The sequence below is a fragment of the Heterodontus francisci genome, unplaced genomic scaffold, assembly GCF_036365525.1.
Source record: "Heterodontus francisci isolate sHetFra1 unplaced genomic scaffold, sHetFra1.hap1 HAP1_SCAFFOLD_1424, whole genome shotgun sequence".
Lineage (NCBI taxonomy): Eukaryota > Metazoa > Chordata > Chondrichthyes > Heterodontiformes > Heterodontidae > Heterodontus > Heterodontus francisci.
Genome location: NW_027140376.1, coordinates 27,501 through 50,757, shown reverse-complemented (window position 1 = coordinate 50,757; position 23,257 = coordinate 27,501). Strand labels below are relative to the sequence as shown.

Genomic DNA, 23,257 nt, shown 5'->3' with positions numbered 1-23,257 from the left:
CGAGGGACGGACGGAGGGAGGGAGGGACGGAGGGACAGCCGCTGACATGATCTCCTCGTCCTCCAGGACCAGGTTGTCGAGGAGCAGATGACGATCGCTCCGTGTCACCATCGACACTTTGTGTGTCGCCGAGGGCAGGTACTGAGGGAGTTGGCCGAGGAGTACGGAGGAGTGACCGTGAGTTTCCCTCGCACGGGAGTCAAGAGTGACCTGGTGACCCTCAAGGGGGCAAAGGAATGTGTGGAGGCAGCGAGGAGGCGGATTGAGGAGATCGTTCAGGATATGGTGAGTCATTCAGAAGGAGCTTTCACTCCATCATAGCCCCCCCTCCCTCCATCGCTCTCCCCCTCCCACTCACCATTCTTCCCTCCCTCCATCGCTCTCCCCCTCCCACTCACCATTCTCCCCTCCCTCCATCGCTCTCCCCCTCCCACTCACCATTCTTCCCTCCCGACCTCGCTCTCCCCCTCCCACTCACCATTCTTCCCTCCCTCCATCGCTCTCCCCCTCCCACTCACCATTCTCCCCTCCCACCATCGCTCTCCCCCTCCCACTCACCATTCTTCCCTCCCTCCATCGCTCTCCCCCTCCCACTCACCATTCTCCCCTCCCTCCATCGCTCTCCCCCTCCCACTCACCATTCTTCCCTCCCGACCTCGCTCTCCCCCTCCCACTCACCATTCTTCCCTCCCTCCATCGCTCTCCCCCTCCCACTCACCATTCTCCCCTCCCACCATCGCTCTCCCCCTCCCACTCACCATTCTCCCCTCCCTCCATCGCTCTCCCCCTCCCACTCACCATTCTCCCCTCCCTCCATCGCTCTCCCCCTCCCACTCACCATTCTCCCCTCCCTCCATCGCTCTCCCCCTCCCACTCACCATTCTCCCCTCCCTCCATCGCTCTCCCCCTCCCACTCACCATTCTTCCCTCCCAACCTCGCTCTCCCCCTCCCACTCACCATTCTTCCCTCCCTCCATCGCTCTCCCCCTCCCACTCACCATTCTTCCCTCCCTCCATCGCTCTCCCCCTCCCACTCACCATTCTTCCCTCCCTCCATCGCTCTTTCCCTCCATCACTCTCCCCCTCACCCGCTCTTGCCCCTCCCCCGCTCGCCCCTGCACGCCCCCGCCCCTCCCCCCTCTCCCCCCTACCCCGCTCTCGCTCGCTCCCTCTCCCCCCTCCCCCGCTCTCGCTCACTCTCCCCCTCTCCCCCCTCTCCCCCCTCCCCCGCTCTCGCTCGCTCTCCCCCTCTCCCCCCTCCCCCGCTCTCGCTCGCTCTCCCCCCTCTCCCCCCCTCCCCCGCACTCGCTCGCTCCCTCTCCCCCCCTCCCCCGCACTCGCTCGCTCCCTCTCCCCCCCTCCCCCGCACTCGCTCGCTCCCTCTCCCCCTCCCCCGCACTCGCTCGCTCCCTCTCCCCCCTCCCCCGCTCTCGCTCGCTCCCTCTCCCCCTCCCCCGCTCTCGCTCGCTCCCTCTCCCCCCTCCCCCGCTCTCGCTCGCTCCCTCTCCCCCCTCCCCCGCTCTCGCTCGCTCCCTCTCCCCCCTCCCCCGCTCTCGCTCGCTCCCTCTCCCCCCTCCCCCGCTCTCGCTCGCTCCCTCTCCCCCCTCCCCCGCTCTCGCTCGCTCCCTCTCCCCCCTCCCCCGCTCTCGCTCGCTCCCTCTCCCCCCTCCCCCGCTCTCGCTCGCTCCCTCTCCCCCCTCCCCGCTCTCGCTCGCTCCCTCTCCCCCCTCCCCGCTCTCGCTCGCTCCCTCTCCCCCCTCCCCCGCTCTCGCTCGCTCCCTCTCCCCCCTCCCCCGCTCTCGCTCGCTCCCTCTCCCCCCTCCCCCGCTCTCGCTCGCTCCCTCTCCCCCTCCCCCGCTCTCGCTCGCTCCCTCTCCCCCCTCCCCCGCTCTCGCTCGCTCCCTCTCCCCCTCCCCGCTCTCGCTCGCTCCCTCTCCCCCCTCCCCCGCTCTCGCTCGCTCCCTCTCCCCCCTCCCCCGCTCTCGCTCGCTCCCTCTCCCCCCTCCCCCGCTCTCGCTCGCTCCCTCTCCCCCCTCCCCCGCTCTCGCTCGCTCCCTCTCCCCCCTCCCCCGCTCTCGCTCGCTCCCTCTCCCCCCTCCCCCGCTCTCGCTCGCTCCCTCTCCCCCCTCCCCCGCTCTCGCTCGCTCCCTCTCCCCCTCCCCCGCTCTCGCTCGCTCCCTCTCCCCCCTCCCCCGCTCTCGCTCGCTCCCTCTCCCCCCTCCCCCGCTCTCGCTCGCTCCCTCTCCCCCCTCCCCCGCGCTCGCTCGCTCCCTCTCCCCCCTCCCCCGCGCTCGCTCGCTCCCTCTCCCCCCTCCCCCGCGCTCGCTCGCTCCCTCTCCCCCCTCCCCCGCGCTCGCTCGCTCCCTCTCCCCCCTCCCCCGCGCTCGCTCGCTCCCTCTCCCCCCTCCCCGCGCTCGCTCGCTCCCTCTCCCCCCTCCCCCGCGCTCGCTCGCTCCCTCTCCCCCCTCCCCCGCTCTCGCTCGCTCCCTCTCCCCCCTCCCCCGCTCTCGCTCGCTCCCTCTCCCCCCTCCCCCGCTCTCGCTCGCTCCCTCTCCCCCCTCCCCCGCTCTCGCTCGCTCCCTCTCCCCCCTCCCCCGCTCTCGCTCGCTCCCTCTCCCCCCTCCCCCGCTCTCGCTCGCTCCCTCTCCCCCCTCCCCCGCTCTCGCTCGCTCCCTCTCCCCCCTCCCCCGCTCTCGCTCGCTCCCTCTCCCCCTCCCCCGCTCTCGCTCGCTCCCTCTCCCCCCTCCCCCGCTCTCGCTCGCTCCCTCTCCCCCCTCCCCCGCTCTCGCTCGCTCCCTCTCCCCCCTCCCCCGCTCTCGCTCGCTCCCTCTCCCCCCTCCCCCGCTCTCGCTCGCTCCCTCTCCCCCCTCCCCCGCTCTCGCTCGCTCCCTCTCCCCCCTCCCCCGCTCTCGCTCGCTCCCTCTCCCCCCTCCCCCGCTCTCGCTCGCTCCCTCTCCCCCCCTCCCCCGCTCTCGCTCGCTCCCTCTCCCCCCCTCCCCCGCTCTCGCTCGCTCCCTCTCCCCCCCTCCCCCGCTCTCGCTCGCTCCCTCTCCCCCCCTCCCCCGCTCTCGCTCGCTCCCTCTCCCCCCTCCCCCGCTCTCGCTCGCTCCCTCTCCCCCCTCCCCCGCTCTCGCTCGCTCCCTCTCCCCCCTCCCCCGCTCTCGCTCGCTCCCTCTCCCCCCTCCCCCGCTCTCGCTCGCTCCCTCTCCCCCCTCCCCCGCTCTCGCTCGCTCCCTCTCCCCCCTCCCCCGCTCTCGCTCGCTCCCTCTCCCCCCTCCCCCGCTCTCGCTCGCTCCCTCTCCCCCCTCCCCCGCTCTCGCTCGCTCCCTCTCCCCCCTCCCCCGCGCTCGCTCGCTCCCTCTCCCCCCTCCCCCGCGCTCGCTCGCTCCCTCTCCCCCCTCCCCCGCTCTCGCTCGCTCCCTCTCCCCCCTCCCCCGCTCTCGCCCCTCCCCCCCCCCTCTCGCTCGCTCCCTCTCCCCCCCTCCCCCGCTCTCGCTCGCTCCCTCTCCCCCCCTCCCCCGCTCTCGCTCGCTCCCTCTCCCCCCCTCCCCCGCGCTCGCTCGCTCCCTCTCCCCCCTCCCCCGCTCTCGCTCGCTCCCTCTCCCCCCTCCCCCGCTCTCGCTCGCTCCCTCTCCCCCCTCCCCCCCGCTCTCGCTCGCTCCCTCTCCCCCCTCCCCCGCGCTCGCTCGCTCCCTCTCCCCCCTCCCCCGCGCTCGCTCGCTCCCTCTCCCCCCTCCCCCGCGCTCGCTCGCTCCCTCTCCCCCCTCCCCCGCTCTCGCTCGCTCCCTCTCCCCCTCTACCCCCTCGCTCGCTCCCTCTCCCCCCTCCCCCGCGCTCGCTCGCTCGCTTCTCACTCACTCACTCACTCACCACCTCTCTCTCTTTCTCTCTCTCTCTCTCTCCGACAGGATTCCCAGGTGTCAATGGAGTGCCTGATCCCACAGAAATACCATCGCCACCTGATGGGACCCAAAGGAACTCGAGTTCAGCAACTGAGCAGAGAACACAGTGTCCAGATCAAATTCCCGGAGAGGCCACCGATCGGATCGGGTAGGCCTGGGGTCGAGGGTCGGCTGGGGAGGCCCATTCAGCCCCTCTCGCCCCTGTTACACGGGAACAGGAGGAGGCCCATTCAGCCCCTCTCACCCCTGTTACACGGGAACAGGAGGAGGCCCATTCAGCCCCTCTCACCCCTGTTACACGGGAACAGGAGGAGGCCCATTCAGCCCCTCTCACCCCTGTTACACGGGAACAGGAGGAGGCCATTCAGCCCCCTCTCACCCCTGTTACACAGGAACAGGAGGAGGCCCATTCAGCCCCTCTCACCCCTGTTACACGGGAACAGGAGGAGGCCCATTCAGCCCCTCTCACCCCTGTTACACAGGAACAGGAGGAGGCCCATTCAGCCCCTCTCACCCCTGTTACACGGGAACAGGAGGAGACCCATTCAGCCCCTCTCACCCCTGTTACACAGGAACAGGAGGAGTCCCATTCAGCCCCTCTCACCCCTGTTACACGGGAACAGGAGGAGGCCCATTCAGCCCCTCTCACCCCTGTTACACAGGAACAGGAGGAGGCCCATTCAGCCCCTCTCACCCCTGTTACACGGGAACAGGAGGAGGCCCATTCAGCCCCTCTCACCCCTGTTACACAGGAACAGGAGGAGGCCCATTCAGCCCCTCTCACCCCTGTTACACGGGAACAGGAGGAGGCCCATTCAGCCCCTCTCGCCCCTGTTACACGGGAACAGGAGGAGGCCCATTCAGCCCCTCTCACCCCTGTTACACAGGAACAGGAGGAGGCCCATTCAGCCCCTCTCACCCCTGTTACACGGGAACAGGAGGAGGCCCATTCAGCCCCTCTCACCCCTGTTACACAGGAACAGGAGGAGGCCCATTCAGCCCCTCTCACCCCTGTTACACGGGAACAGGAGGAGGCCCATTCAGCCCCTCTCACCCCTGTTACACAGGAACAGGAGGAGGCCCATTCAGCCGCTCTCACCTCAGTCTCCTCGACGGAGATTCCCCAAGCAACGGTACAAATTTCTGTTAATCGACCCATGTGTGTTTCTCTGAATGACTGATGACTCCGATTAAATCCCACACTCGCGAACGCTCCCCGCTTAAGCTTCGAAATCTGTTGCAGGTTCCACGGAGCAGTCCACAGCAACCACAGGCGAGGCCGGAGCGGATTCCGAGGGAGAGGATCGAAAACAGGACACTATCATTCTGAGCGGGCGCGAGGAGAATTGTCGGTGAAACCAGCCTGAGGGTAATGGAGAGCGGAACGGTGCACAGTGCTCCCAGTGTGGTCTAACCCGAGGGATATGGAGAGGGAAAGTCTGCACAGTGCTCCCAGTGTGGTCTAACCCAGGGATATGGAGAGGGGAACTGTGCACAGTGCTCCCAGTGTGGTCTAACCGAGGGATATGGAGAGTGGAACTGTGCACAGTGCTCCCAGTGTGGTCCAACCGAGGGATATGGAGAGGGGAACTGTGCACAGTGCTCCCAGTGTGGTCTAACCCAGGGATATGGAGAGTGGAACTGTGCACAGTGCTCCCAGTGTGGTCTAACCCGAGGGATATGGAGACTGGAACTGTGCACAGTGCTCAGAGTGTGGTCTAACCGAGGGATATGGAGAGTGGAACTGTGCACAGTGCTCCCAGTGTGGTCTAACCGAGGGATATGGAGAGTGGAACTGTGCACAGTGCTCCCAGTGTGGTCTAACCCAGGGATATGGAGAGTGGAACTGTGCACAGTGCTCCCAGTGTGGTCTAACCGAGGGATATGGAGACTGGAACTGTGCACAGTGCTCCCAGTGTGGTCTAACCCGAGGGATATGGAGCGCGGAACTGTGCACAGTGCTCCCAGTGTGGTCTAACCGAGAGATATGGAGACTGGAACTGTGCACAGTGCTCCCAGTGTGCTCTAACCGAGGGATATGGAGAGCGGAACTGTGCACAGTGCTCCCAGTGTGGTCTAACCGAGGGATATGGAGAGTGGAACTGTGCACAGTGCTCCCAGTGTGCTCTAACCGAGGGATATGGAGAGCGGAACTGTGCACAGTGCTCCCAGTGTGGTCCGACTGAGAAATATGGAGAGCAGGATTGGTTCAGCCATGTCTCTTTGAAATCTCCTCTCTGCCTTCTTTCTCAGAATCTGGTCCCAGTGACGGCTGAGGTTGACGTTCCTTTCCAGTTACATCGTTTCATCATTGGCCAGGGTGGGTGTAACATTCGGAAGACGATGGAGGATTATGAGGTACATTGGCTGAGGCGTCATGTGGTGCTGGGAGGCGGGCACTGGCGGGTGCGTTGTCCCACTCTAACTCTCTCTCCCTCTCGCTCTCTTTCCTGCCCCCTCGCGCTCTCCCTCTCGCTCTCTTTCCTGCCCCCTCGCGCTCTCCCTCTCGCTCTCTTTCCCGCGCCCTCGCTCTCTCTCTCTCTCGCTCTCTTTCCCGCCCCCTCGCTCTCTCTCTCTCTCGCTCTCTTTCCCGCCCCCTCGCTCTCTCTCTCTCTCGCTCTCTTTCCCGCCCCCTCGCTCTCTCTCTCTCTCGCTCTCTTTCCCGCCCCCTCGCTCTCTCTCTCTCTCGCTCTCTTTCCCGCCCCCTCGCTCTCTCTCTCTCTCGCTCTCTTTCCCGCGCCCTCGCTCTCTCTCTCTCGCTCTCTTCCCGCGCCCTCGCTCTCTCTCTCTCGCTCTCTTTCCCGCGCCCTCGCTCTCTCTCTCTCGCTCTCTTTCCCGCGCCCTCGCTCTCTCTCTCTCGCTCTCTTTCCCGCGCCCTCGCTCTCTCTCTCTCGCTCTCTTTCCCGCCCCCTCGCTCTCTCTCTCTCTCGCTCTCTTTCCCGCCCCCCTCGCTCTCTCTCTCTCTCGCTCTCTTTCCCGCCCCCTCGCTCTCTCTCTCTCTCGCTCTCTTTCCCGCCCCCTCGCTCTCTCTCTCTCTCGCTCTCTTTCCCGCCCCCTCGCTCTCTCTCTCTCTCGCTCTCTTTCCCGCCCCCCTCGCGCTCTCTCTCTCTCGCTCTCTTTCCCGCCCCCTCGCTCTCTCTCTCTCTCGCTCTCTTTCCCGCCCCCTCGCTCTCTCTCTCTCTCGCTCTCTTTCCCGCCCCCTCGCTCTCTCTCTCTCTCGCTCTCTTTCCCGCCCCCTCGCTCTCTCTCTCTCTCGCTCTCTTTCCCGCCCCCCTCGCTCTCTCTCTCTCTCGCTCTCTTTCCCGCCCCCTCGCTCTCTCTCTCTCTCGCTCTCTTTCCCGCCCCCTCGCTCTCTCTCTCTCTCGCTCTCTTTCCCGCCCCCTCGCTCTCTCTCTCTCTCGCTCTCTTTCCCGCCCCCCTCGCTCTCTCTCTCTCTCTCGCTCTCTTTCCCGCCCCCTCGCTCTCTCTCTCTCTCGCTCTCTTTCCCGCCCCCTCGCTCTCTCTCTCTCTCTCTCTCGCTCTCTTTCCCGCCCCCTCGCTCTCTCTCTCTCTCTCTCTCGCTCTCTTTCCCGCCCCCTCGCTCTCTCTCTCTCTCTCTCTCTCGCTCTCTTTCCCGCCCCCTCGCTCTCTCTCTCTCTCTCTCTCTCGCTCTCTTTCCCGCCCCCTCGCTCTCTCTCTCTCTCGCTCTCTTTCCCGCCCCCTCGCTCTCTCTCTCTCGCTCTCTTTCCCGCCCCCTCGCTCTCTCTCTCTCGCTCTCTTTCCCGCCCCCTCGCTCTCTCTCTCTCGCTCTCTTTCCCGCCCCCTCGCTCTCTCGCTGCCGCCCCCGGCCTGTGTATCTGTTGACCCTGCGGTGTTTTCACTCTGACCCTCACATCCCTCATGTGTCCTGCCTCTCCTCCTCACCCTCGGCAGGTAAACGTGACAGTGCCACCTCCGGATCAGCAACTGGACACAATCCGGATCACCGGGAGCGCTGCCAGTGTGGAGGCCGCAAGATGCCACCTCCTGGAGCGGGTGAAGGAGATGCAAAACGAACAGGAGGACAGGGTTAGTCTCAGTCTCAGTGTCTCCGTCTCCCCCTTCCTCGCGGCTGGGTCTCTGTCGTTGGAGCACAGAGAGAGGATGGGCGAGCACGAGGCAAAGACAGTTTAATTGGAAACCGGAGAAATGGGAGGTGCAGGAAAAGAGGGGCCTCCTCTCCCACATTCCACCCTCCGTAAACTTCAGTTCATCCCAAACTCTGCCTCTCCCCCCGTGTCCTAACTCACACCCGTTCCCCTCCATCACCCTCCCCGTGCTCGCTGACCTGCACTGGCTCCCCGTCCGACAACACCTCTATGTTTAAAATTCACATCCTTGTTTTCAAATCCCTCCTCGTCCCCTCCCTATCTCTGTAACCTCCTCCAGCCCCCTCCAACCCTCCCTATCTCTGTAACCTCCTCCAGCCCCCGACAACCCTCCCTATCTCTGTAACCTCCTCCAGCCCCCTACAACCCTCCGAGATCTCTGCTCTCCTCCACTCCTGGCCTCTTGCCCATCCCCCGATTCCCATCGCTCCACCACTGTCACTGTGCCTACAGCTGCCTGGGGCCCTGAGCTCTGGATTTCCCTCCCTGAACTTCTCCGCCTCACTATCTCCCCCTCTCCTCCTTTAAGACGCTCCTTAAAACCGACCTCTTTGACGGGGCTGTCAGTTGCCTGTCGATAATCTCTCCTGACGCAGTTCGATGTTAAATTTTGTTTGACCTGTGAGGCGTCCAGCTGTGTTTTGTTAATTTCGAAGGCTGGAGATTAATGTGAAGAGATGCTGAGCTGACTTTCTACATAATCCACCAGGCCCTCCGAAACTTCCAGATATCCCTGTCAATCGATCCCAGGCACCATCCGAAAATCATTGGCCGTAAAGGGACCGTCATCACGCAGATACGTAAGGAGCACGATGTTAATGTACAGTTCCCAAGTCGGTCGGCGGAACACCCTGTAAGTGTATAAGAGCTTTACTCTGTATCTAACCCCCCGTACTGTACCTGTCCTGGGGAGTGTTTGATGGGGACAGTGTAGAGGGAGCTTTACTCTGTATCTAACCCCCCTGTACTGTACCAGTCCTGGGGAGTGTTTGATGGGGGACAGTGTAGAGGGAGCTTTACTCTGTATCTAACCCCCCGTACTGTACCTGTCCTGGGGAGTGTTTGATGGGGGACAGTGTAGAGGGAGCTTTACTCTGTATCTAACCCCCCGTACTGTACCTGTCCTGGGGAGTGTTTGATGGGGGACAGTGTAGAGGGAGCTTTACTCTGTATCTAACCCCCCCGTACTGTACCTGTCCTGGGGAGTGTTTGATGGGGGACAGTGTAGAGGGAGCTTTACTCTGTATCTAACCCCCCGTACTGTACCTGTCCTGGGAGTGTTTGATGGGGGACAGTGTAGAGGGAGCTTTACTCTGTATCTAACCCCCCCGTACTGTACCTGTCCTGGGGAGTGTTTGATGGGGGACAGTGTAGAGGGAGCTTTACTCTGTATCTAACCCCCGTGCTGTACCTGTCCTGGGAGTGTTTGATGGGGGACAGTGTAGAGGGAGCTTTACTCTGTATCTAACCCCCCCGTACTGTACCTGTCCTGGGGAGTGTTTGATGGGGGACAGTGTAGAGGGAGCTTTACTCTGTATCTAACCACCCGTGCTGTACCTGTCCTGGGAGTATTTAATGGGGGAAAGCATTGTCAGCTGAACCTCGTTGCTGCAACCAGCACTCAGCTCCACCAATTAGGCAGCAGCAAACCCCGTACTGTACCTGTCCTGGGAGTGTTTGATGGGGACAGTGTAGAGAGAGCTTTACTCTGTATCTAACCCCTCTCTCCAGGAGCTGATAACTATCACAGGCTACGAGAGGCACGTGCGCGCAGCTGAAGCCAGTATCATTGAAATGGTGCAGGGTTGGGACGATTTGAAGAGTAAGCAAATCTCGCTCGATCCACGTGTGCACGCCCGTATTATTGGGACTCGAGGAAAACAGATTCGGAAAATTATGGAAGACTACAAGGTTGGTTGAAATGTCGTCACCGGTGTTCCTGCAGGAATGAAGAGGCCCTGTGTTCCTCGGATAATCAGATCCTCAGTGGGTTACGGGAGCACTGTGCACAGTTCCTCTCTTCATACCCATCGGGTTGGACCACACTGGGAGCACTGTGCACAGTTCCTCTCTTCATACCCATCGGGTTGGATCACACTGGGAGCACTGTGCACAGTTCCACTCATCATACCCATCGGGTTGGACCACACTGGGAGCACTGTGCACAGTTCCTCTCTTCATACCCATCGAGTTGGACCACACTGGGAGCACTGTGCACAGTTCCTCTCATCATACCCATCGGGTTGGACCACACTGGGAGCACTGTGCACAGTTCCTCTCATCATACCCATCGGGTTGGACCACACTGGGAGCACTGTGCACAGTTCCTCTCATCATACCCATCGGGTTGGACCACACTGGGAGCACTGTGCACAGTTGCTCTCTTCATACCCATCGGGTTGGACCACACTGGGAGCACTGTGCACAGTTCCACTCTCCATATCCATCGGGTTGGATCACACTGGGAGCACTGTGCACTGTTCCACTCTTCATATCCATCGGGTTGGATCACACTGGGAGCACTGTGCACTGTTCCAGTCTCCATATCCCTCGGTTGGACCACACTGGGAGCACTGTGCACAGTTCCAGTCTCCATATCCCTCGGTTGGACCACACTGGAAGCACTGTGCACTGTTGCAGTCTCCATATCCCTCGGTTGGACCACACTGGGAGCACTGTGCACTGTTGCAGTCTCCATATCCCTCGGTTGGACCACACTGGGAGCACTGTGCACAGTTCCAGTCTCCATATCCCTCGGTTGGACCACACTGGGAGCACTGTGCACTGTTCCAGTCTCCATATCCCTCGGTTGGACCACACTGGGAGCACCGTGCACTGTTGCAGTCTCCATATCCCTCGGTTGGACCACACTGGGAGCACCGTGCACTGTTGCAGTCTCCATATCCCTCGGTTGGACCACACTGGGAGCACTCGAATATTTTTCATTGAGTGACGTGGTCTTGGGTGTATGGGACAAAGAGATGACTGAGAATGCCAGAGTTGTGGGGCTCCCCCCCCACCCCACCCCGTCCCCCTTCCCCAGTTTGACGGACCGTCTCCCACAGCCTCCCCTCTCCTGCTCTCCGTTCCCAGGTGGAGGTCCGTTTCCCGCAGGCAGAGGCCAAGGATGTGAGGTGTGTGACAGTGAGTGGGCTGCCAGAACACGTCGAGGAGGCCATCCATCACCTGCTGAACCTGGAGGAGGAGTATGTGAGTATGGAGGTAGCGGAGGGAGGGTGGGGGTGTCTTCAGAAACTGTCTGCCCCCCTTCCCCACACTGCCTGTGTATGAGAATGCATGTCTTGCTCTCTTCCTCTCTGCCTGGATTCAGACTCAGTCAGTGAGGGATTGAAAGGATGTCACTGTAGACCCTGTTGGAGGAGGAATGTTCCCCGGTCTGTGGGCAGGACAATTCCCCACGACCCCCTCTCCGAAATGCTCATTATCGAGATACTGACTGCTTTTACCATCTCTGTCTCTGTCTGTCTGTCTCTCCGTTCACCCGCTGACCCTATTAAAGCTGATGGATATTGCAGACGTCTGCGAAAGCTGGCAGCAGCCTTCAGACAGCGGCACCGGCCAGACGGACGCCAGGGGTTTCGCAGTCCGCGAGGCCCCCTGGGATAAGGCAGACCCCCTGGTAAGTGGGAGGCCGTGTGTTGGTGTGTGTGTGTGTGAGGGAAGGGCGGGGCCCTCGGTTTGACATCTCACCTGAACGACAGCCCCTCCGGCGGCGCGGCGCTCCCTCAGTCCCGGCCCTCCGGCGGCGCGGCGCTCCCTCAGTCCCGGCCCTCCGGCGGCGCGGCGCTCCCTCAGTCCCGGCCCTCCGGCGGCGCGGCGCTCCCTCAGTCCCGACCAGCTCCATTCCAGGACATGTGTGACTGCGGCACGGTGAGGAGCTGTCACGAGGTGGGAGCCCGTCTTGGGTTTTCGGAAACCGTTGGGAATCGGAGGCGAAGGAAGGGGGGTGGTGGTGGTGGTGGGTGGCAGCGTCGGTACTCGACCAAGCTTTGGTTCGAGGCAAAGGCTCCTTCTGGGGGGTTGGGAGTCTGCAACGCAGAGAGAAGGGGATTGTTCTCTGAGTAGAAAGCACCAGCGGGAGATCTCGTACAAGTATTCCAAAACTGTGTGCCTTTTAGGTTGAGTGTTGGGAGGGGGGTCAATGAATTGGGGTTATAATGCCTGAATCATGGCCAGCAATCGGGCCAGGCCTGTCCTAATCGAAGCCTCCTGAATTCTCAACAGGCCCCAGACGTCAGTAGCACGGAGGAGTTCCCGGCGTTCAGCTCGGTTGCAGCCCGCAAAGCCTCCACCGTGTGGGGACAGAGGAGATTCTGAAGGCCAGGGAGGGTGAGGTTTATCCTGCAGGAGTGGGTGGACAAAAGGCCCCGAATGACACTTCCTGCTCCTTCGAGGCACCTCAACACTCCCGCAGCCTTCGATCGAATACACACTGTCGAGAGCAACATTTGCAATAAAAAAAATCACAGCAAATTCAGCAGTGTCCGACTCCTCCTTCCCGAGGGAGTGTGTGGTCCTGAGGCGCAGGCACACAACCCCTCGATTAGATTCCAGTCTGTAACTCACTAACCGGTATCTGTTGTTCTATATATAAACCACCCCGAACCCCTCGATTAGATTCCAGTCTGTAACTCACTCCCGGGTATCTGTTATTCTATATATAAACCCCCCCGGACCCCTCGATTAGATTCCAGACTGTAACTCACTCCCGGGTATCTGTTATTCTATATATAAACCCCCCCGAACCCCTCGATTAGATTCCAGTCTGTAACTCACTCCCGGGTATCTGTTGTTCTATATATAAACCCCCCCCGAACCCCTCGATTAGATTCCAGACTGTAACTCACTCCCGGGTATCTGTTATTCTATATATAAACCCCCCCGAACCCCTCGATTAGATTCCAGTCTGTAACTCACTCCCGGGTATCTGTTCTATATATAAACCCCCCCCGAACCCCTCGATTAGATTCCAGTCTGCAACTCACTCCCGGGTATCTGTTATTCTATATATAAACCCCCCCGAACCCCTCGATTAGATTCCAGTCTGTAACTCACTCCGGGGTATCTGTTATTCTATGTATAAACCCCCCGAACCCCTCGATTAGATTCCAGTCTGTAACTCACTCCCGGGTATCTGTTTTTCTATGTATAAACCCCCCCGAACCCCTCGATTAGATTCCAGTCTGTAACTCACTCCCGGGTATCTGTTATTCTATATATAAACCCCCTGAACCCCTCGATTAGATTCCAGTCTGTAACTCACTCCCGGGTATCTGTTATTCTATATATAAACCCCCCCGAACCCCTCGATTAGATTCCAGTCTGTAACTCACTCCCGGGTATCTGTTATTCTATATATAAACCACCCCGAACCCCTCGATTAGATTCCAGTCTGTAACTCACTCCCGGGTATCTGTTATTCTATATATAAACCACCCGAACCCCTCGATTAGATTCCAGTCTGTAACTCACTCCCGGGTATCTGTTATTCTATATATAAACCCCCCCGAACCCCTCGATTAGATTCCAGTCTGTAACTCACTCCCGGGTATCTGTTATTCTATATATAAACCCCCCGAACCCCTCGATTAGATTCCAGTCTGTAACTCACTCCCGGGTATCTGTTGTTCTATATATAAAACCCCCTGAACCCCTCGATTAGATTACAGTCTGTAACTCACTCCCGGGTATCTGTTATTCTATATATAAACCCCCCCGAACCCCTCGATTAGATTCCAGTCTGTAACTCACTCCCGGGTATCTGTTATTCTATATATAAACCCACCCGAACCCCTCGATTAGATTCCAGTCTGTAACTCACTCCCGGGTATCTGTTATTCTATATATAAACCCCCCGAACCCCTCGATTAGATTCCAGTCTGTAACTCACTCCCGGGTATCTGTTATTCTATATATAAACCCCCCCGAACCCCTCGATTAGATTCCAGTCTGTAACTCACTCCCGGGTATCTGTTATTCTATATATAAACCACCCCGAACCCCTCGATTAGATTCCAGTCTGTAACTCACTCCTGGGTATCTGTTATTCTATATATAAACCACCCCGAACCCCTCGATTAGATTCCAGACTGTAACTCACTCCCGAGTATCTGTTATTCTATATATAAACCACCCGAACCCTTCGATTAGATTCCAGTCTGTAACTCACTCCCGGGTATCTGTTATTCTATATATAAACCCCCCGAACCCCTCGATTAGATTCCAGTCTGTAACTCACTCCCGGGTATCTGTTATTCTATATATAAACCCCCCCGAACCCCTCGATTAGATTCCAGTCTGTAACTCACTCCCGGGTATCTGTTATTCTATATATAAACCACCCCGAACCCCTCGATTAGATTCCAGTCTGTAACTCACTCCTGGGTATCTGTTATTCTATATATAAACCACCCCGAACCCCTCGATTAGATTCCAGACTGTAACTCACTCCCGAGTATCTGTTATTCTATATATAAACCACCCGAACCCTTCGATTAGATTCCAGTCTGTAACTCACTCCCGGGTATCTGTTATTCTATATATAAACCACCCGAATGGAATTTGAATTTTATTTTGATTTGAGTTCAGTGTTCAGACACTACTTTAGGTAGAAAGTGTATATTAGTTGTTTCACGGTACAGTACTTGGAGTTATCAGGGCCAGGGCCCAGGCTGCATTCTCGGCCTACGTTGCGATAGTCCGATTGAGGTTACTGGAGGCTTCGGATTTGGCTTTGGAGGGACGGTATCTCGAGATAAAGATGTGAGTGTGTGTCCGTGTGCATCACATTTATCGGGCCTTGTCAGTTTGGCTCATCAGTTCTTGAGGCCTCATGACACTGAGCACCAGGCCCCACTGTCGCGGAAGCAGCTTCAGCAGTTGACGTCGGTGACTGGGAGGTAGGGCAGAGATCTGTTGAGTGGGAGAAGAGAAACGCGCAGGCCGTCTCTCTGAGGCGGTTCGGCTGCTCGATGGCGAGCCAAGGGGAAGGCAACCGGTCGACCCAGGGGTCAAAGGCCAAGAAGCTTGAAGGCGTCGCTGAAGTCTTCAAATTCGTACAGAGGCTGCGGGGAAGGAAACAAAAAGAAATCGGGTCACATACCCATGTTTGGCTGAAGGTGTTGAGGGGCCGAGCGGGTGGATCTCTGATGGGAGGGATCGGGGACGGGAAGGATGTGTTTGCCATCCATCCTCCTCCTCAACGGGCTCCACGACTTGGTTAAAAAGCTCCCGGAAAACACAGCCAGGAGGCAGGGAGCAGCGTCTGTGACCAGAGCAGAAGTAGCACGGCATCGAAGCTCACTGGGAGCGTCATGGGGAGAATTGGAGGTGACCGTCGTCTCTGCGCTGTCAAGGGGCCCGGAGCTGAACTCACCAGGAGAATTCTCCGCAGTGTACGGCTTAATCGAACGGAGTTCTCATGCAGACCTTCCCAAGCCTTAAAAACCTTCTCTTTGGTCGCCACAAAGTTGTTCCAACAGTAAAAATAATCTTTAAAAAAAAACAAGGAACGCAACTGGGTTAAATACAGAGTAAAACTCCCTCTACACTGTCCCCCATCAAACACTCCCAGGACAGGTACAGTACGGGGGGTTAGATACAGAGTAAAGCTCCCTCTACACTGTCCCCCATCAAACACTCCCCAGGACAGGTACAGTACGGGGGTTAAATAGAGTAAAGCTCCCTCTACACTGTCCCCCATCAAACACTCCCCAGGACAGGTACAGTACGGGGGGTTAGATACAGAGTAAAGCTCCCTCTACACTGTCCCCATCAAACACTCCCCAGGACAGGTACAGTACGGGGGGTTAGATACAGAGTAAAGCTCCCTCTACACTGTCCCCCATCAAACACTCCCCAGGACAGGTACAGTACGGGGGGTTAGATACAGAGTAAAGCTCCCTCTACACAGTCCCCCATCAAACACTCCCCAGGACAGGTACAGTACGAGGGGTTAGATACAGAGTAAAGCTCCCTCTGCACTGTCCCCCATCAAACACTCCCCAGGACAGATACAGTACGGGGGGTTAGATACAGAGTAAAGCTCCCTCTACACTGTCCCCCATCAAACACTCCCCAGGACAGGTACAGTACGGGGGTTAAATAGAGTAAAGCTCCCTCTACACTGTCCCCCATCAAACACTCCCCAGGACAGGTACAGTACGGGGGGTTAGATACAGAGTAAAGCTCCCTCTACACTGTCCCCATCAAACACTCCCCAGGACAGGTACAGTACGGGGGGTTAGATACAGAGTAAAGCTCCCTCTACACTGTCCCCATCAAACACTCCCAGGAACAGGACGAGGCCATTCAGCCCCTCATTCTGGACTCTAGCCCCACCTCCTCCACACACCAGATGGGATATTTTTTCTCTCTCTACCCGATGGAGTCCTTTAATCACCTCCCCCCCCCGCCCCCCTCTCGATTAGATCTGCCCCTCCCCCCTCCTTAATTTTTGACACTCTCGGAAGTTGACTGCAGCGGAAGGCAGTTGGCTGACCGTTGGCCGTAATCACCGGCCCCGTGAACTCTGACCTTTGTAGGTCATGACCCCGAGTCCGACGCCAGCCTGGTGCAGCCTGCGGAGGCCCTCGGGCTGCAGCATCTTCTCGCCGCAGTAGTACAGGCGGGCCACGAAGAGGCGGAGGCGGAGGTACGGGCGGAAGCGAAGGAACTCGACCACCCGGAGGGCACACTCGTAGCAGGGACTCCAGGAGCTGAACCAGGTGACCCGGTAGGTCCGCTCGGGGTTCAGGTCCCACTCGGCGAGGTAGTGGAGGAAAACCATCTCCGCGTGGCAGCCCGGCTTGTTCCGGAGGAATCCGAAATCCAGGGAGCTGGAGCTGGCACTGTCCCTCCGCTTGACGATGTAACACATGTAGGTCTCGTGCCTCCCCTTGGCCCAGCGGACGTTCTTAAAGTGGTACAGGAACTTTTTCTTCTTCATCAGGCAGCTGGGGCAGCGAGAGAGAGCAGGGGGTTAGACACAGAGTAAAACCGAGGGAGCACCGCGCAGTCGGATGGTCAGTACGGAGGGAGCACCGCGCTGTCGGAGGGTCAGTACTGAGGGAGCACCGCGCTGTCGGAGGGTCAGTACTGAGGGAGCACCGCGCTGTCGGAGGGTCAGTACTGAGGGAGCACCGCGCTGTCGGATGGTCAGTACTGAGGGAGCACCGCGCTGTCGGAGGGTCAGTACTGAGGGAGCACCGCGCTGTCAGAGGGTCAGTACGGAGGGAGCACCGCGCTGTCGGAGGGTCAGTACTGAGGGAGTCCCGCACTGTCGGATGGTCAGTACTGAGGGAGTCCCGCACTGTCGGATGGTCAGTACTGAGGGAGTCCCGCACTGTCGGAGGGTCAGTACTGAGGGAATGCCGCACTGTCGGAGGGTCAGTACTGAGGGAGTGCCGCACTGTCGGAGGGTCAGTACTGAGGGAGTGCCGCACTGTCGGAGGGTCAGTACTGAGGGAGTGCCGCACTGTCGGATGGTCAGTACGGAGGGAGTCCCGCACTGTCGGAGGGTCAGTACTGAGGGAGTCCCGCACTGTCGGATGGTCAGTACTGAGGGAGTCCCGCACTGTCGGAGGGTCAGTACTGAGGGAATGCCGCGCTGTCGGAGGGTCAGTACTGAGGGAGTGCCACACTGTCGGAGGGTCAGTACTGAGGGAGTGCCGCACTGTCGGAGGGTCAGTACTGAGGGAGTGCCGCACTGTCGGAGGGTCAGTACTGAGGGAGTGCCACACTGTCGGAGGGTCAGTACTGAGGGAGCGCCGCACTGTCGGAGGGTCAGTACTGAGGGAGTCCCGCACTGTCGGATGGTCAGTACTGAGGGAGTCCCGCACTGTCGGATGGTCAGTACTGAGGGAGTCCCGCACTGTCGGAGGGTCAGTACTGAGGGAATGCCGCACTGTCGGAGGGTCAGTACTGAGGGAGTGCCGCACTGTCGGAGGGTTAGTACTGAGGGAGTGCCGCACTGTCGGAGGGTCAGTACTGAGGGAGTGCCGCACTGTCGGAGGGTCAGTACTGAGGGAGCGCCGCACTGTCGGAGGGTCAGTACTGAGGGAGCGCCGCACTGTCGGAGGGTCAGTACTGAGGGAGCGCCGCACTGTCGGAGGGTCAGTACTGAGGGAGCGCCGCACTGTCGGAGGGTCAGTACTGAGGGAGCGCCGCACTGTCGGAGGGTCAGTACTGAGGGAGCGCCGCACTGTCGGAGGGTCAGTACTGAGGGAGTCCCGCACTGTCGGAGGGTCAGTACTGAGGGAGCGCCGCACTGTCGGAGGGTCAGTACTGAGGGAGTGCCGCACTGTCGTAGGGTCAGTCCTGAGGGATCTCCGCGCTGTCGGAGGGTCAGTACTGAGGGAATGCTGCACTGTCGGAGGGTCAGTACTGAGGGAGTGCCGCACTGTCGGAGGGTCAGTACTGAGGGAGTGCCGCACTGTCGGAGGGTCAGTACTGAGGGAGTGCCGCACTGTCGGAGGGTCAGTACTGAGGGAGTGCCGCACTGTCGGAGGGTCAGTACTGAGGGAGTGCCGCACTGTCGGAGGGTCAGTACTGAGGGAGTCCCGCACTGTCGGAGGGTCAGTACTGAGGGAGTCCCGCACTGTCGGAGGGTCAGTACTGAGGGAGTCCGCACTGTCGGATGGTCAGTACTGAGGGAGTCCCGCGCTGTCGGATGGTCAGGACTGAGGGAGTGCCGTGCTGTCGGACTGTCAGTACTGAGGGATGTCCGCACTGTCGGAGGGTCAGTCCTGAGGGAGTGCCGCGCTGTCGGAGGGTCAGTCCTGAGGGAGTGCCGCACTGTCGGAGAGTCAGTCCTGAGGGAGTGCCGCGCTGTCGGAGGGTCAGTACTGAGGGAGTGCCGCGCTGTCGGAGGGTCAGTACTGAGGGAGTCCCGCACTGTCGGAGGGTCAGTACTGAGGGAGTCCCGCACTGTCGGAGGGTCAGTACTGAGGGAGTGCCGCACTGTCGGAGGGTCAGTACTGAGGGATCTCCGCGCTGTCGGAGGGTCAGTACTGAGGGAGTGACGCACTGTCGGAGGGTCAGTACTGAGGGAGTGCCGCACTGTCGGAGGGTCAGTACTGAGGGATCTCCGCACTGTCGGAGGGTCAGTACTGAGGGATCTCCGCGTTGTCGGAGGGTCAGTCCTGAGGGAGTGCCGCACTGTCGGAGAGTCAGCACTGAGGGAGAGCCGCACTGTCGGAGGGTCAGTACTGAGGGAGTCCTACACTGTCGGAGGGTCAATACTGAGGGAGTCCCACACTGTCGGAGGGTCAGTACTGAGGGATCTCTGCGTTGTCGGAGGGTCAGTACTGAGGGAGTCCCACACTGTCGGAGGGTCAGTACTGAGGGAGTCCCACACTGTCGGAGGGTCAATACTGAGGGAGTCCCACACTGTCGGAGGGTCAGTACTGAGGGATCTCTGCGTTGTCGGAGGGTCAGTACTGAGGGAGTCCCACACTGTCGGAGGGTCAATACTGAGGGAGTCCCGCGCTGTCGGAGGGTCAGTACTGAGGGATCTCTGTGCTGTCGGATGGTCAGTACTGTGGGAGTCCCACACTGTCGGAGGGTCAGTACTGTGGGAGTCCCACACTGTCGGAGGGTCAGTACTGTGGGAGTCCCGCACTGTCGGAGGGTCAGTACTGAGGGATCTCCGCGCTGTCGGATGGTCAGTACTGAGGGAGGGTCAGTACTGAGAGAGTGCCGCACTGTCGGAGGGTCAGCACTGAGGGAGAGCCGCACTGTCGGAGGGTCAGTACTGAGGGAGTCCCACACTGTCGGAGGGTCTGTACAGAGGGATCTCCGTGCTGTCGGATGGTCAGTACTGAGGGAGTCCCACACTGTCGGAGGGTCAGTACTGAGGGATCTCTGCGTTGTCGGAGGGTCAGTACTGAGGGAGTCCCACACTGTCGGAGGGTCAATACTGAGGGAGTCCCACACTGTCGGAGGGTCAGTACTGAGGGATCTCTGCGTTGTCGGAGGGTCAGTACTGAGGGAGTCCCACACTGTCGGAGGGTCAATACTGAGGGAGTCCCGCGCTGTCGGAGGGTCAGTACTGAGGGATCTCTGTGCTGTCGGATGGTCAGTACTGTGGGAGTCCCACACTGTCGGAGGGTCAGTACTGTGGGAGTCCCACACTGTCGGAGGGTCAGTACTGAGGGATCTCCGCGCTGTCGGATGGTCAGTACTGAGGGAGGGTCAGTACTGAGAGAGTGCCGCACTGTCGGAGGGTCAGCACTGAGGGAGAGCCGCACTGTCGGAGGGTCAGTACTGAGGGAGTCCCACACTGTCGGAGGGTCAGTACAGAGGGATCTCCGCGCTGTCGGAGGGTCAGTACTGAGGGAGTCCCACACTGTCGGAGGGTCAGTACTGAGGGAGTGCCGTGCTGTCGGAGGGTCAGTACTGAGGGAGTGCCACACTGTTGGAGGGTCAGTACTGAGGGAGTGCCGTGCTGTCAGAGGGGCACTTCTGAGGGAGTGCCGCACTGTCGGAGGTTCAGTACTGAGGGAGTGCCGCACGTTCGGAGGGTCAGTACTGAGAGAGCGCCACACTGTCGGGTCAGTACTGAGAGAGTGCCACACTGTCGGAGGGTCAGTACTGAGGGAGGGTCAGTACTGAGGGAGTGCCGTGCTGTTGGTGAGTCAGTACTGAGAGAGTGCCGCACTGTCGGAGGGTCACTACTGAGAGAGTGCCGCACTGTCGGAGGGTCAGTACTGAGGGAGTCCCGCACTGTCGGAGGGTCAGTACTGAGGGAGTCCCGCACTGTCGGAGGGTCAGTACTGAGGGAGTGCCGCACTGTCGGAGGTTCAGTACTGAGGGATCTCCGCGCTGTCGGAGGGTCAGTACTGAGGGAGTGACGCACTGTCGGAGGGTCAGTACTGAGGGAGTGCCGCACTGTCGGAGGGTCAGTACTGAGGGATCTCCGCACTGTCGGAGGGTCAGTACTGAGGGATCTCCGCGTTGTCGGAGGGTCAGTCCTGAGGGAGTGCCGTGCTGTCGGTGAGTCAGTACTGAGGGAGTGCCGCACTGTCGGAGAGTCAGCACTGAGGGAGAGCCGCACTGTCGGAGGGTCAGTACTGAGGGAGTCCTACACTGTCGGAGGGTCAATACTGAGGGAGTCCCACACTGTCGGAGGGTCAGTACTGAGGGATCTCTGCGTTGTCGGAGGGTCAGTACTGAGGGAGTCCCACACTGTCGGAGGGTCAATACTGAGGGAGTGCCGCGCTGTCGGAGGGTCAGTACTGAGGGAGTCCCACACTGTCGGAGGGTCAGTACTGAGGGAGTCCCACACTGTCGGAGGGTCAATACTGAGGGAGTCCCACACAGTCGGAGGGTCAGTACTGAGGGATCTCTGCGTTGTCGGAGGGTCAGTACTGAGGGAGTCCCACACTGTCGGAGGGTCAATACTGAGGGAGTCCCGCGCTGTCGGAGGGTCAGTACTGAGGGATCTCTGTGCTGTCGGATGGTCAGTACTGTGGGAGTCCCACACTGTCGGAGGGTCAGTACTGTGGGAGTCCCACACTGTCGGAGGGTCAGTACTGTGGGAGTCCCGCACTGTCGGAGGGTCAGTACTGAGGGATCTCCGCGCTGTCGGATGGTCAGTACTGAGGGAGGGTCAGTACTGAGAGAGTGCCGCACTGTCGGAGGGTCAGCACTGAGGGAGAGCCGCACTGTCGGAGGGTCAGTACTGAGGGAGTCCCACACTGTCGGAGGGTCTGTACAGAGGGATCTCCGTGCTGTCGGAGGGTCAGTACTGAGGGAGTCCCACACTGTCGGAGGGTCAGTACTGAGGGATCTCTGCGTTGTCGGAGGGTCAGTACTGAGGGAGTCCCACACTGTCGGAGGGTCAATACTGAGGGAGTCCCACACTGTCGGAGGGTCAGTACTGAGGGATCTCTGCGTTGTCGGAGGGTCAGTACTGAGGGAGTCCCACACTGTCGGAGGGTCAATACTGAGGGAGTCCCGCGCTGTCGGAGGGTCAGTACTGAGGGATCTCTGTGCTGTCGGATGGTCAGTACTGTGGGAGTCCCACACTGTCGGAGGGTCAGTACTGTGGGAGTCCCACACTGTCGGAGGGTCAGTACTGAGGGATCTCCGCGCTGTCGGATGGTCAGTACTGAGGGAGGGTCAGTACTGAGAGAGTGCCGCACTGTCGGAGGGTCAGCACTGAGGGAGAGCCGCACTGTCGGAGGGTCAGTACTGAGGGAGTCCCACACTGTCGGAGGGTCAGTACAGAGGGATATCCTCGCTGTCGGTTGGTCAGTACTGAGGGAGTCCCACACTGTTGGAGGGTTAGTACTGAGGGAGTCCCGCACTGTCGGAAGGTCAGTACTGAGGGATCTCCGCGCTGTCGGAGGGTCAGTACTGAGGGAGTCCCACACTGTCGGAGGGTCAGTACTGAGGGAGTGCCGTGCTGTCGGAGGGTCAGTACTGAGGGAGTGCCACACTGTTGGAGGGTCAGTACTGAGGGAGTGCCGTGCTGTCAGAGGGGCACTTCTGAGGGAGTGCCGCACTGTCGGAGGTTCAGTACTGAGGGAGTGCCGCACGTTCGGAGGGTCAGTACTGAGAGAGCGCCACACTGTCGGGTCAGTACTGAGAGAGTGCCACACTGTCGGAGGGTCAGTACTGAGGGAGGGTCAGTACTGAGGGAGTGCCGTGCTGTTGGTGAGTCAGTACTGAGAGAGTGCCGCACTGTCGGAGGGTCACTACTGAGAGAGTGCCGCACTGTCGGAGGGTCAGCACTGAGGGAGAGCCGCACTGTCGGAGGGTCAGCACTGAGGGAGTCCCACACTGTCGGAGGGTCAGTACTGAGGGATCTCCGCGCTGTCGGAGGGTCAGTGCAGAGGGAGTCCCACACTGTCGGAGGGTCAGTACTGAGGGATCTCCGCGTTGTCGGAGGGTCAGTACTGAGGGAGTCCCACACTGTCGGCGGGTCAATACTGAGGGAGTCCCGCACTGTCGGAGGGTTAGTACTGAGGGATCTCCGCGCTGTTGGATGGTCAGTACTGATGTAGTCCCACACTGTCGGAGGGTCAGTACTGAGGGATCTGCGCGCTGTCGGAGGGTCAGTACTGTGGGAGTCCCGCACTGTCGGAGGGTCAGTACTGAGGGATCTCCGCGCTGTCGGAGGGTCAGTACTGAGGGAGTGCTGCACGTTCGGAGGGTCAGTACTGAGAGAGCGCCACACTGTCGGAGGGTCAGTACTGAGGGAGT

General features: G+C 60.0%; 2 protein-coding genes across 2 annotated transcripts in view; one reads left to right on the top strand and one right to left on the bottom strand.

Annotated features, from left to right (window-relative positions):
* The window catches only part of LOC137359391 (vigilin-like), a 32,434-nt gene extending 19,920 nt beyond the window's left edge, over positions 1-12,514 (top strand). Inside the window, exons 18-27 of the mRNA XM_068025373.1 lie at positions 67-285; positions 3,909-4,050; positions 5,146-5,254; positions 6,116-6,260; positions 7,815-7,949; positions 8,739-8,882; positions 9,761-9,940; positions 11,123-11,239; positions 11,550-11,669; positions 12,275-12,514. Of these exons, the coding sequence (XP_067881474.1) occupies positions 67-285; positions 3,909-4,050; positions 5,146-5,254; positions 6,116-6,260; positions 7,815-7,949; positions 8,739-8,882; positions 9,761-9,940; positions 11,123-11,239; positions 11,550-11,669; positions 12,275-12,367 (1,404 nt within the window). The 3' untranslated portion in view covers positions 12,368-12,514. The remainder of the gene's footprint in view (positions 1-66; positions 286-3,908; positions 4,051-5,145; positions 5,255-6,115; positions 6,261-7,814; positions 7,950-8,738; positions 8,883-9,760; positions 9,941-11,122; positions 11,240-11,549; positions 11,670-12,274) is intronic.
* Positions 12,515-14,632: 2,118 nt separating this feature from the next.
* Positions 14,633-23,257, bottom strand: part of aicda (activation-induced cytidine deaminase) — an 11,380-nt gene continuing 2,755 nt past the window's right edge. The window contains exons 2-4 of the mRNA XM_068025374.1: positions 16,586-17,004; positions 15,426-15,541; positions 14,633-15,114 (exon numbers count right to left, since the gene is read on the bottom strand). Of these exons, the coding sequence (XP_067881475.1) occupies positions 15,061-15,114; positions 15,426-15,541; positions 16,586-17,004 (589 nt within the window). The 3' untranslated portion in view covers positions 14,633-15,060. The remainder of the gene's footprint in view (positions 15,115-15,425; positions 15,542-16,585; positions 17,005-23,257) is intronic.